General features: G+C 42.5%; 2 protein-coding genes across 3 annotated transcripts in view; both read right to left on the bottom strand.

Moving 5' to 3' along the window:
- Nucleotides 1–17,396, bottom strand: part of LOC129707575 (nebulette-like) — a 302,307-nt gene that overhangs the window by 67,104 nt on the left and 217,807 nt on the right.
- The window catches only part of LOC129707559 (nebulette-like), an 87,091-nt gene that overhangs the window by 32,529 nt on the left and 37,166 nt on the right, over nt 1–17,396 (bottom strand). For both annotated transcript variants that reach the window (XM_055652708.1, XM_055652716.1), the window contains exons 6-7: nt 7,388–7,489; nt 7,160–7,264 (exon numbers count right to left, since the gene is read on the bottom strand). In XM_055652708.1, the coding sequence (XP_055508683.1) occupies nt 7,160–7,264; nt 7,388–7,489 (207 nt within the window). The remainder of the gene's footprint in view (nt 1–7,159; nt 7,265–7,387; nt 7,490–17,396) is intronic.

Raw genomic sequence — 17,396 nt, 5'->3', positions numbered from 1 at the left:
GCGCGTTAGTTTTTTCAACTTTTTTTATTTTTTTAGTATGTTTAAAAGTCTGTTTTTAATGTTTCTCGGTGTGTTTTGTGTGGGGGGTGGTGTGGGGGGGGTAAGGGGGAAACCGCTTCGGTCGCCTCCTCCACGGAGAGGTGAGTTTTTCCAGGTCGCCTCCCCCGTGGCCTAACATCAAGGATCGGCGCGGCCTTTCCTGGAGACACGCCCGGGGCTTCAGCGGCGGGCGCAGCTTGGACTCTCGGCGCGGAGCGGGTGAGCCCTCGCTGGGGCTCGCTGGAGGGGAGCGCTCCGTTTCGCTGGCCCGGGGCTGCCGGCAGCCTGAAGCCGCGGTCTGCAGAACTCCAGCTGGCGCGGCGTCTACAGCCCGGGATCCCTCGTGGGGGACCCAGGGGAAGAAGAAGCCATCACTGCCGGCCCGCGGCCAACTTCTACCGCGGGGCCAGCATGGACTCACCATCACCCCTGGAGGGGAGCTTCGACCGCCAGCCCTGCAGTCTGCGGTGCTTCTTGCTGCGGCGCGGCGGGAACCTTAAATCTTCGACCGCCGGCCTGCACCAACCTGAAGCCGCAGTCTCCGATGGGGAAGAGCCGATCCTGGACTTACCTTGACTTTGACTTTGTCCCTTACCATCTGGACGCCCGCAGCAACGGCTGCGGAGGTGGAGGTCCTGACCACGGGGGGAAACGGAGGGGTCTGACCAAGCTCTGTGCCATCCACCACAGTGATGAATGCTGTGGGGGATGTTTGTGTAAAATGTTTATTGTGGTTGTGTGTTCTTTATTACTGTACCGCTGCTGGCAACCCAATTACCACCGACCCTGGTTGTGTGGCAAATAAAAAAATTCTATCTATCTATCTATCTAACTCTCTTTTGAATGCATCCAGTGAATCAGCCTCCACTGCTGTCTGAGGCAGAGAATTCCACAAATTCACAACTCTCTGTGTGAAAAAGTTTTTCCTCATCTCAGCTCTAAATGGCCTACCCCTTATTCTTAAATTATGGCCCCCGGTTATGGACTCCCCCAACATCGGGAACAGGTTTCCTGAATTTACCGTGTCCAATCCCTTAATAATTTCTTGTTTCTATAAGATTCCCTTTCATCCTTCTAAATTGCATTGAATCAAAGCCCAGTCGCTCCATTCTTTCATCATATGACAGTCCCGCCATCCCGGGAATTAACCTCGTGAACCTCAATTGCTGCACTCCCGCAATAGCAAGAATGTCCTTCCTCAAATTAGGAGACGAAAACTGCACACAATACTCCAGGTGTGGTCTCACCAGGGCCCTGTACAACTGCAGAAGGAACTCTTTGTTCCTATATTCAACTACTCTCTTTATGGCCAACGTACCATTAGCTTTCTTCAATGCCTGTTGTACCTGTATGCTCACTTTCACTGACTGATGCACTAAGACACCAAGGTCTTGTTGTACTTCCCCTTTTCCTAACGTGACACCATTCAGATAATAATCTGCCTTCCCTCCAAAGTGGATAACCTCACATTTATCCACATTATTACTGCATCTGCCATGCATCTGCCCACTCCCCCAACCTGTCCAAGTCACTCTGCATCCTGATAGCATCCTCTTCACAGTTCACACTACCAACCAGCTTTGTGTCACCTGCAAATTTGCTAATGTTACTTTTAATTCCTTCATCTAAATCATTAATGTATAATGTAAATAGTTGCAGTCCCATCACCAAGCCTTGCGGCACCCCACTAGTCACTGCCTGCCATTCTGAAAGGGACCAGTTAATCCCTACTCTGTTTCCTGTCTGCCGACCAATTTTCTATCCATGTCAATATCCTACCTCCAATACCATGTGCTCTAATATTGCCCACTAATCTCCTGTGTGGGACCATATCAAATGCTTTCTGAAAGTCCAGGTACACTACACCCACTGGCTCTCCCTTGTCCATTTTACTTGTTACATCCTCAAAAAATTCCAGAAGATTATGTGAAGAGATTTCCCCTTCATAAATTCATGCTGACTCGGACCGATCCTGTTACTGATATCCAAATGCGCCGCTATTGCATCTTTGATAATCGACTCCAGCATCTTCCCCACCACCGATGTCTAGCCAACTGGTCTATATTTCCCTGCTTTCTCTCTATCCCGCCTTTCTTGAAAATTGGGATAACATTAGCTACCCTCCAATCCACAGTAACTGATCCTGAGTCTATAGAACAATGGAAAATTATCACCAATGCGTCCACGATTTCTAGAGCCACTTCCTTGAGCACACATTTCCACTTGCCCTGTCCGGCAGCTCCGTTCAATGTCACAAAGTCGTCACAGTGGGATCCCGAATATCATTTAAAAAAACATTGTGATTTTCATTGTGGGGGAGTGGGAGGCAGGAGAGGTGAGGAGTGGGGGAGCAGGGGGATAGATGGAGAGGAGGGGGTAGGAAGGGTAGAGGGGTTATGGAGGGAGGGAGGGAGGGAGGGAGTGACTGAAGGTAGGTGAAAGGAGAGTGAGAGTGTGAGGTGGGAGGGGGGGAAGAGAGGGAGGGGGGCAGTGGAGGGAGGGAGGGTGGGAGAGGATGAGGAGGGATAGTGGGGGGGGATGAGGGGGAATGGAGGAGGATAGGGCTAGGAAGAGGGATGGCAAAATAATCGAGGAGTATTATCTGAATGGAGGCCGATTAGGAAAAGGGGAGATGCATCGAGTCCTGGGTGTCATGGTACACCAATCATTGGAAGTAGGCATGCAGGTGCAACAGGCAGTGAAGAAAGCGAATGGTATGTTAGCATTCATAGCAAAAGGATTTGAGTATAGGAGCAGGGAGGTTCTACTGCAGTTGTACAGGGTCTTGGTGAGACCACACCTGGAGTATCGCGTACAGTTTTGGTCTCCTAATCTGAGGAAAGTCATTCTTGTCATAGAGGGAGTACAGAGAAGGTTCACCAGACTGATTCCTGGGATGTTAGGACTTTCATATGAAGAAAGACTGGATACACTCGGCTTGTACTCGCTAGAATTTAGAAGATTGAGGGGGGATCTTATAGAAACGTACAAAATTCTTAAGGGGTTGGACAGGCTAGATGCAGAAAGATTGTTCCCAATGTTGGGGAAGTCCAGAACAAGGGGTTACAGTTTAAGGATAAGGAGGAAATCTTTTAGGACCAAAATGAGAAAAACTTTTTTCACACACAGAGTGGTGAATCTCTGGAATTCTCTGCGACAGAAGGTAGTTGAGGCCAGTTCATTGGCTATATTTAAGAGGGAGTTAGATGTGGCCCTTGTGGCTAAAGGGATCAGGGGGTATGGGGAGTTGGCAGGTACAGGACACTGAGTTGGATGATCAGCCATGATCATATTGAATGGCGGTGCAGGCTCGAAGGGCCGAATGGCCGACTCCTGCACCTATTTTCTATGTTTCTATGAGTAGGAGGGGGAAGAGGGAGGAGGGGAAGGAGTGAGTGAGGGGAGGAAGCAGTGGAGGGCGAGGAGGATAATGGAGGAGAGGAATAGAGAACTGAAGAGGGAGAGTGAGATGCGTTCACATTGAACTTATATTTCGCAAGTTATTGCCGACACAACTTTTTTTCCCTTAGTCCCACCTGCCTGCACTCATACCATAACCCTCCATTCCCTTCTCATCCATATGCCTATCCAATTTATTTTTAAATGATACCAACGAACCTGCCTCCACCACTTCCACTGGAAGCTCATTCCACACCGCTACCACTCTCTGAGTAAAGAAGTTCCCCCTCATGTTACCCCTAAACTTCTGTCCCTTCATTCAGAAGTCATGTCCTCTTGTTTGAATCTTCCCTATTCTCAAAGGGAAAAGCTTGTCCACGTCAACTCTGTCTATCCCTCTCATCATTTTGAGGGGATCTTATAGAAACTGACAAAATTCTTAAGGGGTTGGACAGGCTAGATGCAGGAAGATTGTTCCCGATGTTAGGGAAGTCCAGGACAAGGGGTCACAGCTTAAGGATAAAGGGGAAATCCTTTAAAACCGAGATGAGAAGAACTTTTTTCACGCAGAGAGTGGTGAATCTCTGGAACTCTCTGCCACAGAGGGTAGTTGAGGCCAATTCATTGGCTATATTTAAGAGGGAGTTAGATGTGGCCCTTGTGGCTAAGGGGCTCAGGGGGTATGGAGAGAAGGCAGGTACGGGATACTGAGTTGGATGATCAGCCATGATCATATTGAATGGCGGTGCAGGCCCGAAGGGCCGAATGGCCTACTCCTGCACCTAATTTCTATGTTCTATGTTTTCTATGTAAAGACCTCTATCAAGTCCCCCCTTAACCTTCTGCGCTCCAGAGAATAAAGACCTAACTTATTCAACTTTTTCTCTGTAACTTAGTTGTTGAAACCCAGGCAACATTCTAGTAAATCTCCTCTGTACTCTCTCTATTTTGCTGACATCCTTCCTATAATTGGGCGACCAAATTCCAAAGCCGTGCAGGTTTATAGGTGAATTTGCTTCAGTAAATTCCCCCTATTGTGTAGGATGCGAAACTGGTCTAACTAGTGTGTGGCTGATCGTTGGTCAGCGTGGACTCGGAGGGTTAAAGAATCGGTTTCCACACTGCATCTCTAAACAAAACTAAATTAAACTGAAAACTAATACTGAAAACTAATCAATTCTGATAAAAGATCATTGATTTTTCCACAATATTGTTCTCTCTATTCAACCTGCTTATTTGTTTTTTATCTCCAAATATATCTATATTCCAGGAAGAGGAATATAGTGAAATCAGAAAAGTGATAAAAGTCAGACTAAGTTAATGAAGACAAAGATTTCCAGATATTTGATGGGAAAATTGAATATTGGTGTAGTGCAGTAAAATGACACGGTGGCAAGATATCAACCTTAATCTTTTGAATGGCAGATAAATCACTGGAGACCAAAACGTCTACTACAGCTTTTGTTTTTTGCTCAAATTTCCAGCATCTGCTGTCGCTTGAATCTCTACTTCAGCTTTTACTTGCTACATTCATAACTAATTTATTCACTTGCAGAAGTTATATTCATAAGGATATCAACAGTTTATCTTTCCTTTTATTAAATAGATTCGTATGTATTCAATAGATTATCTCAAGCACAAAAATAAATCTTGCCTCAACCCTCGTAAAAACAGCTAACTGCATCCTCTAAATTGTTTTGCAGAAGCTGCATGAGTCAGTTCAATTGTAATATTCATTATCATGGTGTGGTATCAGGTGTGGTAAATTGGATTAGTAAGTATGCAGATGATTCTAAGATAGGTGGTGTTGTGGATAATGAAGTAGATTTCCAAAGTCTACAGAGAGATTTAGGCCATTTGGAAGAATGGGCTGAAAGATGGCAGATGGAGTTTAATGCTGATAAGTGTGAGGTGCTACATCTTAGCAAGACAAATGAAAATAGGACGTACATGGTAAATGGTAGCGAATTGAGGAATGCAGTTGAACAGAGGGATCTAGGAATAACTGTGCACAGTTCCCTGAAGGACCCTATCTCATGTAGATAGGGCGGTAAAGAAAGCCTTTGGTATGCTAGCCTTTATAAATCAGAGCATTGAGTATAGGAGTTGGGATGTAATGTTGAAATCGTAGAAGGCATTGGTGAGACCAATTGTGGAGTATGGTGTACAATTTTGGTGGCCGAATTATAGGAAGGATGTCAACAAAATAGTGAGAGTACAGAGGAGATTGACTACAGAGAAAGGCAGACACGCACACACACACGGGGGGGCCAGGGAAAGTGGGGGAGAGCTGTGTGAAATTCACATGGTGCAAAGCCAAGGTGATACCTGCGATGAACAGGAAGGTTAAAAAAGGCTAGCACAATGTACGGTAAGTCCTTTAAAAGAGCGGGAGGGGAGAGAAGGGGGAGAGGGAGAAGGGGGGAGGGGGGAAGGGGAGAGGGGGGGAGAGAAGGGGGGAAGAAGGGGAGAGAAGGGGAGAGAAGGGGAGAGAAGGGGAGAGAAGGGGAGAGAAGGGGAGAGAAAGGGGGGAGAGGGGGGGGAGAAGGGGGGAGAAGGGGGGAGAAGGGGGGAGAAGGGGGGGAGAAGGGGTGGAGACACTTATAAGAAGCCAGACAACTTTTAATAAGCCAGAGATACACAGTTGTAAAGTTTAGCGGGCATTTAACATTACCGGTCGGTTTTCCTTTGTACTTAAAACTCGTGCTTACTTTTTTTTTTCACCAATGAGCCAATTAAAATGCCCGGTCAGCAAAGGAGATTACCAAAGGCTACCTCAACTTATAACAACATGGCGACCCCACTACCATGGCGGAGTAGACGATGGGCCCAATGGCCGAATTCTACTCGTATCATTATGACCTTATTCAAATCAATATTGTTCTTAAAGAAAATCTCTCTCCTTAAGCCATTCCCTACCCAGTCATTCCTCCTTCTCTCTGCTCCCGTCCAGGAAACGCTACCTCGTCTGTTATTGGGTTTCTGAATGGTCCTCCCATAAGCTAGGATACTGACTGATTTGCCTCTACCTCTTTGTGGGCATTGGACTTTGTCTATAGGACTGGAACATTACAATGCTTTGAACTGTATTCAGCAGTCTGTATCTTCCCTTTTGCTCTATCTATTGTGCGAGTTTGACGATTGTATTTACGTATAGTAATATATGCTGTTTGAATAGCATGCAAAACAATGTTTTTCACTGTACCTTGGTGCACATGACAATAATAAAGTTTACTTCATCACACTTTTGTTGAGAAAATTATTTATATAAACTTCCCTCATGTATGTTATTCATAATGATTAAATTTGACTGAAAAAATATTTTCCTAAATGCAAAAAATGTACTAGTAGTATCAAACCAAATTCCTTCATCTGTATTCACCTATCACTCGTCAGACTTTGTCCTGACCCCATTTCTTTTCCAGTTTTCTCTCCCCTAATCAGTCTGAAGACAGGTTCCAAGCTGAAACGTCACCTATCCATGTCCTCCAGAGATGCTATCTGACTCGATGGATTACTCCAGCACTTGGTGTTTTATTTTTAAAGATAACTTAAATATTATAAAATGTGTCGCTATCAATAGATGAAGAAAATTGCTCAGGTTCAAACAAGTTGTGTCGCAGGAGGTTAAGTCTTATATCTGATAAACTACACAGTAGCTACACAATAAAATGAACAATTGTGCGTTTTCCATCAGAAATACTTTGTTAAAAAGACTTACTTGGCTGGTCATTTTGGAAACCTCCTTGGCATGCTCAATGTCCGGTCTACCAATAGCAGATGTTTTCATAGCTGCCTCGCTTTTAGCTTTATTTTTATATGCAAACTGGAAAATATTTAAAGCATTCCATTAACAAAGCACTTCAGGCGTAAATGCAACCTCTTCTGATTTGTAAGCTAAAAAACGAATGAGTAGCTATCTGAATATTGATCAAAACCAATATCTTACATTGCTAACCAACTTGGTAGTTTGTGTCGCTTTTTTAATATCTGGTCTATCGACGATCTCCGTGTAACTGTGAATAGTACCTGCATCTTTCTTGTACAATACCTGTTGAAAAATAAATCTGCTTAATACAGACTAAAATGGAATTTATACAGCATTAGACACAATTTAAATATGATTTTAACAAGTATAGTGCTAATACGTTATTCAATATTTGTGAATAACTGCATTACCGTTAGAAATATGTAAATATTTAAATGTAATCAAAAGGAGTAATTTGCACATAGATCTTCCAAGAACAATTCAAGTACACACAAGTATATATTACATTAGGTTGCATTACGTCATAAGATCATATGTGACAGGATCAGAATTAGGTCATTTGGCCCATCAAGCCTACTCCGCCATTCAATCACGGCAGATCCATCTCTCCCTCCTAACCCCATTCTCCTGCCTTCTACCCGTAACCTCTGACACCCGTACTAATCAAGCATTCTTACTGAGCACAAGGTGTATAAACCATCTTATGTAATATAAATTATATAAACATTTTCAACATTAGTGATACAGAGCATCAAAAAATCTCAGTGCATCAGAGAAATTAGAAAGGAATGTATCCTTTCAGACAAAAATAAACTGCTTAATGATATACTGATAAAGTGCCTTTGTGCAAGGGAAATTGTAATTCAGCAATTTGAGTTTTTAGGAAATGTAATGAAGATGATTGATGAAGGCAGTTGGGGGATACATTGCCTTTAACAGTTCATCGAGAAGGTACCACCTAGTAGGCATTCTAGAATGTTAGATCATTTGGGATTCCAGACCAAGCTAGTCAACTGGATTCAAAGTTGGCTAGAAGATAGGAAAGACATGGTGGTGGTAGAGAATTGTTTTCACAATGGAGGATTGTAATAAGTGCTGTGCCACACAGATCAATGCCGGGTCCCTGGTGTTTATTATTTAGATTCATTATTTGGATGTGAGCATTAGTAGGTTTGGTTAGTAGATTTGTGGATGACACTAAAATTGGTGTATGGTAGACAGTGAAGAATATTATGTACTATTACAATAAATTTAATTGGGCCAATGTGCTGGCAGATAGAGTTTAACTCCAAAAATGCAAAGTAGACAATAGACAATAGGAGCAGGAGTAGGCCATTCGGCCCTTCGAGCCAGCACTGCCATTCAATGTGATTGTGGCTGATCATCCCCAATCAGTACCCCATTCCTGCCTTCTCCCCAAATCCCCTGACTCCGCTATCTTTAAGAGCCCTATCTAGCTCTCTCTTGAAAGTATCCAGAGAACCAAAGTGGCCAACGCCTTCCGAGGTAGAGAATTCCAGAGACTCACCACTATGTGTGAAAAAGTGTTTCCTCATCTCCGTTCTAAATGGCTTACCCCTTATTCTTAAACTATGGCCCCTGGTTCTGGACTCCCCCAACATCGGGAACATGTTTCCTGCCTAGCATGTCCAAACCCTTAATAATCTTATATGTTTCAATAAGATCCATTCTCATCCTTCTAAACTCCAGAGTGTACAAGCCCAGCCGCTCCATTCTCTCAGCATATGACAGTCCCGTCATCCCGGGAAACCTACGCTGCACTCCCTCAATAGCAAGAATGTCCTTCCTCAAATTAGTGTAGCATTTTGGTAAGATAAGCAGGGCAGGGCTTACACTGTAAATGTTAGGACCCTGGACAAGGTGAAGAAGAGTGACCGCAGGTACATAGTTCTGTGAAAGTTGTCATATAGAGAGACAGGATGATGAAGATGGCATTTGGCCCACTTGCCCTCATCAGTCAGCATACTATTTCAGGAATTGGGACATCATCTATAGCTGTACATACAATTGGTAAAGCCATATGTTTTAAGTACTATGCACTGTTCTGGTCATCCTGCTATAGGAAAGGGTGCAGTGGAAATTTCAAGAGTGATAGAAATTAGGTGCAGGAGTAGGCCATTCGGCCCTTCGAGCCAGATCTGGAAGGTCAGAGTTGTAAGAAGAGGCTGGGTCCTTTTTCCCCTGGATCGTAAGATGCTGAAGGGTGACCTTACTGATGTTTATAAAATCATGAAGGGTATAGAAACATAGAAAATAGGTGAGGGGGAGGCCATTTGGCCCTTCGAGCGTGCACCACCATTCAGTGTGATCATAGCTGATCGTCCACAATCAGTAACCTGTGCCTGCCTTTTCCCCATATCACTTGATTCGCTAGCCCCTAGAGCTCTATCAAACTCTCTTTTAAATCATCCAGTGAATTGGTCTCTACTTCCTTATGTGGCAGAGAATTCCACAAACTCACAACTTTCTAGATGAAAAAGTGTTTTCGCATCTGAGTTTTAAATGGCCTTCCCATTATTCTTAGACTGTGCCCCTGGTTCTGGACAGTCCTTTTATAATTTTATATGTTTCTATAAGATCTACTCTCATCCTTTAAATTCTGGTGAATACAAGCCCAGTCTTTCCATTTTTTCCTCATATGACAGTCCCGCCATCCCGGGGATTAACCTTGTGAACATAGGCTGCACTGCCTCAATAGCAAGGATGTCCTTCCTCAAATTAGGAGACCAAAACTGCACACATTACTCCAGATTAGGTCTCATCAGGGCCCTGTACAACTGCAGAAGGACCTCTTTACTCCCATACCCAAATCCTCTCGTTATGAAGACCGACATGCCACTAACTTTCTTCACTGCCTGCTTTACCTGCATGTTTACTTTCAGTGATTGGTGTACAAGGACACCCAGGTCTCATTGCAATTCCCTCTTTCCTTCCTTAATGACACCATTAAGATAATAATCTGCCTCCTTGTTCTTGCCGCCAAAGTGGGTAACTTCACAATTATCTACAGTACATTATACTGCATCTGCCCAATGACTCAACATGTCCAAGTCACCCTGCAACCTCAATAGGATCCTCTTCGAAGTTCTCACTGCCACCCAACTTTGTGTCATCCGCAATTTTGTTAATGTTACTGTTAAATCTAAATCATTAATATATATTGTAAATAGTTGCGGCCCCAGCACCGAGCCCTTGTGGCACTCCACTCGCCACTGCCTGCCATTCTGACAGGGACCTGTTTATTCCAACTGTTTCCTGTCTGCCAACCAATTCTCTATCCATGTTATTACCCTACCCCCAATACCATGTGCTCTAATTTTGCCCACTAATCTCCCGTGTGGAAAGCTTTATCAAAGGATTTCTGAAAGTCCAGATACATTACATCCACTGGCTCCTTCATCCATTTTTCTTGTCACGTCCTCAAAAAAATCCAGAAGATTAGTCAAGCAGGATTTCCCCTTCATAAATCTATGCTGATTTGGATCAATCCTGTTACCGCTATCCAAATGCGCCATTCTTCCCCAACACCGATGTCAGGCTAACTGGTCTGTAATTCCCCATTTTCTCTCTACTTCTTTTCTTGAAAAGTGGGATAACATTAGCTACCCTCCAATACACAGGAACTGATCCTGAATCTATATAACATTAGAAAATTATCACCAATGCATCCGCGATTTCTAGAGCCACCTCCTGGAGTACCCTGGGATACAGACCATCAGGCCCTGAGGATTTATTAGCCTTCAGTCCCATCAATCTAACCAATACTATTTCTAGCCTAATGCAAATTTATTTCTGTTCCTCTGTCTCCCTAAATCTGTCCTCTAGTAATCTGGGAGATAAGGCAACTAGTCCGCTTTTTACCCCAGGGTGGAGGAGTCTAGGTTGAGCAAAGAAACAACAGATAAGAGTTCAATATGTAGACCACTGGTTGAAGGTGAGGGTGGACAAATTAAATGGGACACTAGGGACAACATTTTTCACACAGAAGGTGGTGCATATATGAAACTATCTGCCAGAGGAAATAGAAACATAGAAATAGAAAATAGGTGCAGGAGTAGGCCATTCAGCCCTTCGAGCCTGCACCGCCATTCAATATGATCATGGCTGGTCATCCAACTCAGTATCCTGTACCTGCCTTCTCTCCATACCCCCTGATCCCTTTAGCCACAAGGGCCATATCATACTCCCTCTTAAATATAGCCAATGAACTGGCTTCAACTACCTTCTGTGACAGAGAATTCCAGAGATTCACCACTCTCTGTGTGAAAAATGTTTTCCCCCATCTCGGTCCTAAAAGATTTCCCCCTTATCCTTAAACTGTGACCCCTTGTTCTGGACTTCCCCAACATCGGGAACAATTTTCCTGCATCTAGCCTGTCCAACCCCTTAAGAATTTTGTAAGTTTCTATACAATCCCCCCTCAATCTTCTAAATTCTAGCGAGTACAAGCCGAGTCTATCCAGTCTTTCTTCATATGAAAGTCCTGACATCCCAGGAATCAGTCCGGTGAACCTTTTCTGTACTCCCTCTATGGCAAGAATGTCCTTCCTCAGATTAGGAGACCAAAATTGTCCGCAATACTCCAGGTGTGGTCTCACTGCAGTATAACCTCCCTGCACCTATACTCAAATCCTTTTGCTATGAATGCTAACATACCATTCGCCTTCTTCACTGCCTGCTGCACCTGCATGCCTACTTTTAATGACTGGTGTACCATGACACCCAAGTCTCGTTGCATCTCCCCCTTTCCTAATCGGCCACCATTCAGGTAATAGTCTACTTTCCTGTTTTTGCCACCAAAATGGATAACCTCACATTTATCCACATTATACTGCATCTGCCATGCATTTGCCCACTCACCCAACCTATCCAAGTCACCTTGCAGCCTCCTAGCATCGTCCTAACAGCTAACACTGCCCCCCAGCTTCGTGTCATCCGCAAACTTGGAGATGTTGCATTCAATTCCCTTGTCCAAATCATTAATATATATTGTAAATAGCTGGGATCCCAGCACTGAGCCTTACGGTACCCCACTAGTCACTGCCTGCCATTGTGAAAAGTACCCGTTTACTCCTACTCTTTGCTTCCTGTCTGCCAGCCAGTTCTCTATACACATCAATACTGAACCCCCAATACCTTTAAGTGCTTTAAGTTTGTATACTAATCTCTTATGTGGGACTTTGTCGAAAGCTTTCCGAAAGTCCAGATATAACACATCCACTGGTTCTCCCTTATCCACTCTACTAGTTACATCCTCGAAAAATTCTATAAGATTCGTCAGACATCATTTACCTTTCATAAATCCATGCTGACTTTGTCCAATGATTTCACCACTTTCCAAATGTGCTGCTATCCCATCTTTAATAACAGATTCTAGCAGTTTCCCCACTACCGACGTTAGACTAACTGGTCTGTAATTCCCCGTTTTCTCTCTCCCTCACTTTTTAAAAAGTGGGGTTACATTCTTATAGGAAAGTGGGGAGATTTACTAGAATGTTGCCTGGGTTTCAACAATTAAGTTACAGAGGTAGGTAGAATAAGTTAGGTCTTTATTCGCTGGAGCGCAGAGGGTTAAGGGGGGGACTTGATAGAGGTCTTTAAAATGATGAGAGGGATAGACAGAGTTGATGTGGACAAGCTTTTCTCTTTGAGAATAGGGAAGATTCAAACAAGAGGACATGACTTCAGAATGAAGGGACAGGAGTTTAGGGGTAATATGAGGGGGAACGTCTTTACTCAGAGAGTGGTTGCGGTGAGGAATGAGCTTCCAGTGGAAGTGGTGGAGGCAGGTTTATTGGTATCATTTAAAAATAAATTGGATAGGCATATGGATAAGAAGGGAATGGATGGTTATGGTAGTGCAGGCAGGTGGGAATAAGGGGAAAAAAAGTTGTGTCGGCACGGACTTGTAGGGCCGAGATGGCCTGTTTCCGTGCTGTAATTGTTATATGTTATATGTTATAACTACCCTCCAATCCTCCAGAATCTATAGAATTTTGAAAAATTATCACTAATACATCCACTATTTCTGGGGCTACTTCCTTAAGTACTCTGGGATGCAGCCTATCTGGCCCTGGGGATTTCACTCAGTTTCCCGGCTAACCTGGATTTCACTCAGCTCCTCCATCTCATTTGACCCCCGGTCCCCTGCTATTTCCGGCAGATTATTTATGTCTTCCTTAGTGAAGACAGAACCACAGTAGTTATTCAATTGGTCTGCCATGTCCTTGTTCCCCAAGACCAATTCACCTGTTTCTGACTGCAAGCGACCTACATTTGTTTTAACTAATCCTTTTCTCTTCGCATATCTATAAAAGCTTTTGCAGTGAGTTTTTATGTTCCCTGCCAGTTTTCTTTCATAATCTATTTTCCCTTTCCTAATTAAGCCCTTTGTCCTCCTCTGCTGGACTCTGAATTTCTCCCAGTCCTCTGGTAGGCTGCTTTTTCTGGCTAATTGGTAGAACTGGGTAGAATTACAACATTTTAAAGACGCTTGGACCTACGTGGATGGTAAAGGGATAAGTCCCAGGCACAGGCAAGTGGGATTGGCTCAGTTCGATAGCCAGTCATCATGGATGAGTTAGGCCAAAGGGTCTGTTTCCACTCTGTGTTACTCTATCACAATTACTCTATAAATAATGGAAAGTTTGTGCAGTTTCATTTAAGGCAAATTAAAGCACGATAATAATATCTCAATTTCTACAATGACAGGTATAAATTCCCCAATTTGCTGAAAATCTACATCTGCATTATTATTGCATCTGCAACAACTTCACTTCAAATCGTGATACTTTCACTAGCTTCTCTGACTTTATGTTGGCAAGTTATCATCATATTTTATTTCAAATATTTCTGCCAGCCATTGCCTAGTCTTTATCAATTTTCACCAGCCTGTGACAAAGTATTATGTTTTCTCACCGCTACTTAACAACATGGTGGTGGGACGGTTTATCGTAATCCTAATGATAGGGAATTTTCTCCGTCCCTTCATTTGCGATTAGCTTTTACTAATGCAAGGTTGAAAGCTGTATACCTCTACAGACGTTGTACTAACTGTGCTGAATCAAATCATGAAAATTCAAAACAGATTGAAATGAAAGTCAAGATTTAAATGAATCTTCCTAGATCTGATTCAGAAGGAGATTTCAACAAGATAAACAAACCCATCTGTAGAATGGTTCTCACTAAACCTGAAGAAGGGTCCCAAGATGAAACGTCGCCTATCCATGTTCTCCAGAGATTCTGCCTGATGCACTGAGTTAGTCCAGCACATTGTGTGTTTTTTTTAACTAACATGATTTATTAATAGGTCAGTTTTGAAATAGATACCAAGGTGCAGGCTGGGGGAAATATATTGATTTGTTTAGGAAAGCGGCAATCCAACAGAAAACAGGGAGGCAGGATAAATAGTTCTTCCTTTGATTGGCATTCAGTAACTAGTGGGATACCACAGGATCATTGCTAAAACCTCAACTATTTGCGATCTACATTATTAACTTAGAGTCATAGAGTCAGAGAGTGATGCAGCATGTAAACAGGCGCTTCGGCCCAACTTGCCCACACCGGCCAACACGTCGCACCTACCCTCGTTTGGTCCATATCCCTCCAAACCTGTCTTATCCATGTACCTGTCTGTTTCATAAACGTGGGGATAGTCCTTGCTTCAACTACCTCCTCTGGCAGCTTGTTCCATACACCACCACCCTTTATGCGAAAAAGCTATCCCTCAGATTCCTATTAAACAGCTTTACAATGGCATAACAACATACTTCCTAAGATCACTCAGGAAAGTCAACTTGCCACAACAGCTGCTAGTGTCCTTCTACCGTTGCTCCACAGAGAGTGTCCTGACACATGGCATCCTGGTGAGGTATGGCAACAGTTCTGTGGCTGACAAGAAGGTTCTGCAGAGAGTCATCAACACAGCCCAGAAGATCACCAACACACACCTGCCTGCCCTGGAAGAGATCTATAGCTCTCGTTGCCTGCGAAAGGCATCATACATCCTAAAGGACTCATTTCATCCCGTACATCACTTGTTTGCCCTTCTGCCCTCAGGAAAGTGTTACAGGTCCATCAAATCACACACCACAAGATTAACAAACAGTTTCTACCCCAAGGCCATCACCACTCTGAACTCTGCACTGAATACACATCCCCCCCCATAGCCAATATTTTGTACTGCTATAACAATATACTGCGAAATATTGCACATTCTGATGGCGTTTTCATTGGTGTTATTTATTTATCTGATACGTTGGAGCTCCGCTCGGGCAGTGCACCTGAAATTTCGTTGTATGTATTTACAATGATAATAAAGTATATTAGTATTATTAAATCTTTTCCCCTTCACCTTAAACCTATGTCCTCTGCTCCTCGATTCACCTACTCTGGGAAGAGACTGTGCATCTTGTTAATGAATGGAAGATAGGTGTATTACCATGTTGTGAGGAAACACAATCAATATGCAAAGGGTTATATATACGTTATTTAAGTGGGCATGAAGTTGGCAAATGGTTTATAATGACAAAATATTAGATTATCCATTTTGGAATGAGAATGAAAATATAAGGATTTCTTAATGAAGCAAAACTACAAAATGTTGTGGTACAAAATAAAATCTGGGAATCCTAGCACATGAAACATCAGAAGAATAACATTTAACTCGGAAAAGAAATGAAATGTTAGCCTTTATTGCAGGGGATATGGAATATAATAATAGGTTACTTTAATGTAATTTTGATGCGATCTGATGAGTGTATCAGGAGGATACTGCACTCTCAAAATAGTGAGATCAAAAACTACAGGTATTGGTTTAAGGTGAGATGGGGAAGATTTAATAGGAACATGAAGGGCAACTTTTTTTTGCACAGCGGGAGATGGATATATCCAATGAGCTGCCAGATGAAGTATTTTAGGCAGGTGCAATGACAACAAATAAAGAACATTCGGACAGGTACATGGTTCCATGTTATAGGACCCTTTGATAACTGACTAAAATTTGGTATTCGTTTTCAGAATAAACCTCATTGCCTCTCATATTGTGATATTTCTTCAAATATTTATGCAGTGAGAAAATTGGTAATATAGAGATGATTAAAACATCGCTGTTCAAGACAATGTCAATGAACAAAAGCATTTCAGGTAAAACAATAATTGTAGATTATATATTTCCTGTTATATTAGGGAAAATATTTTTGCCTATAAGAAAGCCTACAACAGATATACCGAATCAAAAGTGGGTTTTAAATATTAAAGTCTGAGGAAATATTTATTTAATTTAGTTTATATTCACGTATTAATTTGGTGAAATTATGTATTTAAAGTTATAACAGAATATAATAAATTAAACAAAAACTATTTGCTTTGGTATATCGATTTAGAAAAAAAGGGCCAAAATCCAGGATACAGCTATGCCAGTTAAAAACAAAATGAGTAACTCCACCCTGCCCCCACCCCACAGACAAAGCATCATTGTACATATAAGATTCTCGTGAAACAAAGAAAGGTTTCAAAACTGAAATCAATAGCTTTCTGACTTCAAAATGATTAGCAATAGGAATCTGTATAAGTATTAGCAGGGTTCATTGCACAGGCATAAAACTTGCTGTACAGCTGTCCAATTAGGCAAAAGTCGACAGTGGAAATCCACTCATACAAATATTTTTAATTAGGCCTTACATTTTAGACACCATATGATGGCATGCAAAGTAGAAGTATTAAGTCAAAAATTATCAGTTATTAAAATAAGAATATTTTCAAAGAATAGAAATTGGAACTAAATTTATCTCTTATTTATCTGGGTTTTCTTTTTGATAGTTTTACTTTCTCAAACTAATGACAATTTTGCAGTTAGATAAGATCCAAGCTATGGTCAGTCTTAACCATATAACCATATTACAGCATGGAAACAGGCCCCATCTAGACCCTTCTAGTCCGTGCCGAACACGTATTCTCCCCTAGTCCCATATACCTGCGCTCAGACCATAACCCTCCATTGCTTTCCCGTCCATATAACTATCCAATTTATTTTTAAATGATAAAAACAAACCTGCCTCCACCACCTTCACTGGAAGCTCATTTCACACAGCCACCACTCTGAGTAAAGAGGTTCCCCCTCATGTTACCCCTAAACTTCAGTCCCTTAATTCTCAAGTCATGTCCCCTT

This window comes from Leucoraja erinacea, chromosome 2 (assembly GCF_028641065.1).
Source record: "Leucoraja erinacea ecotype New England chromosome 2, Leri_hhj_1, whole genome shotgun sequence".
Taxonomy (NCBI): Eukaryota; Metazoa; Chordata; class Chondrichthyes; order Rajiformes; family Rajidae; genus Leucoraja; species Leucoraja erinaceus.
Note: the sequence above shows the minus strand (reverse complement) of the source record. Positions and strands in the feature narration are given on the sequence as shown.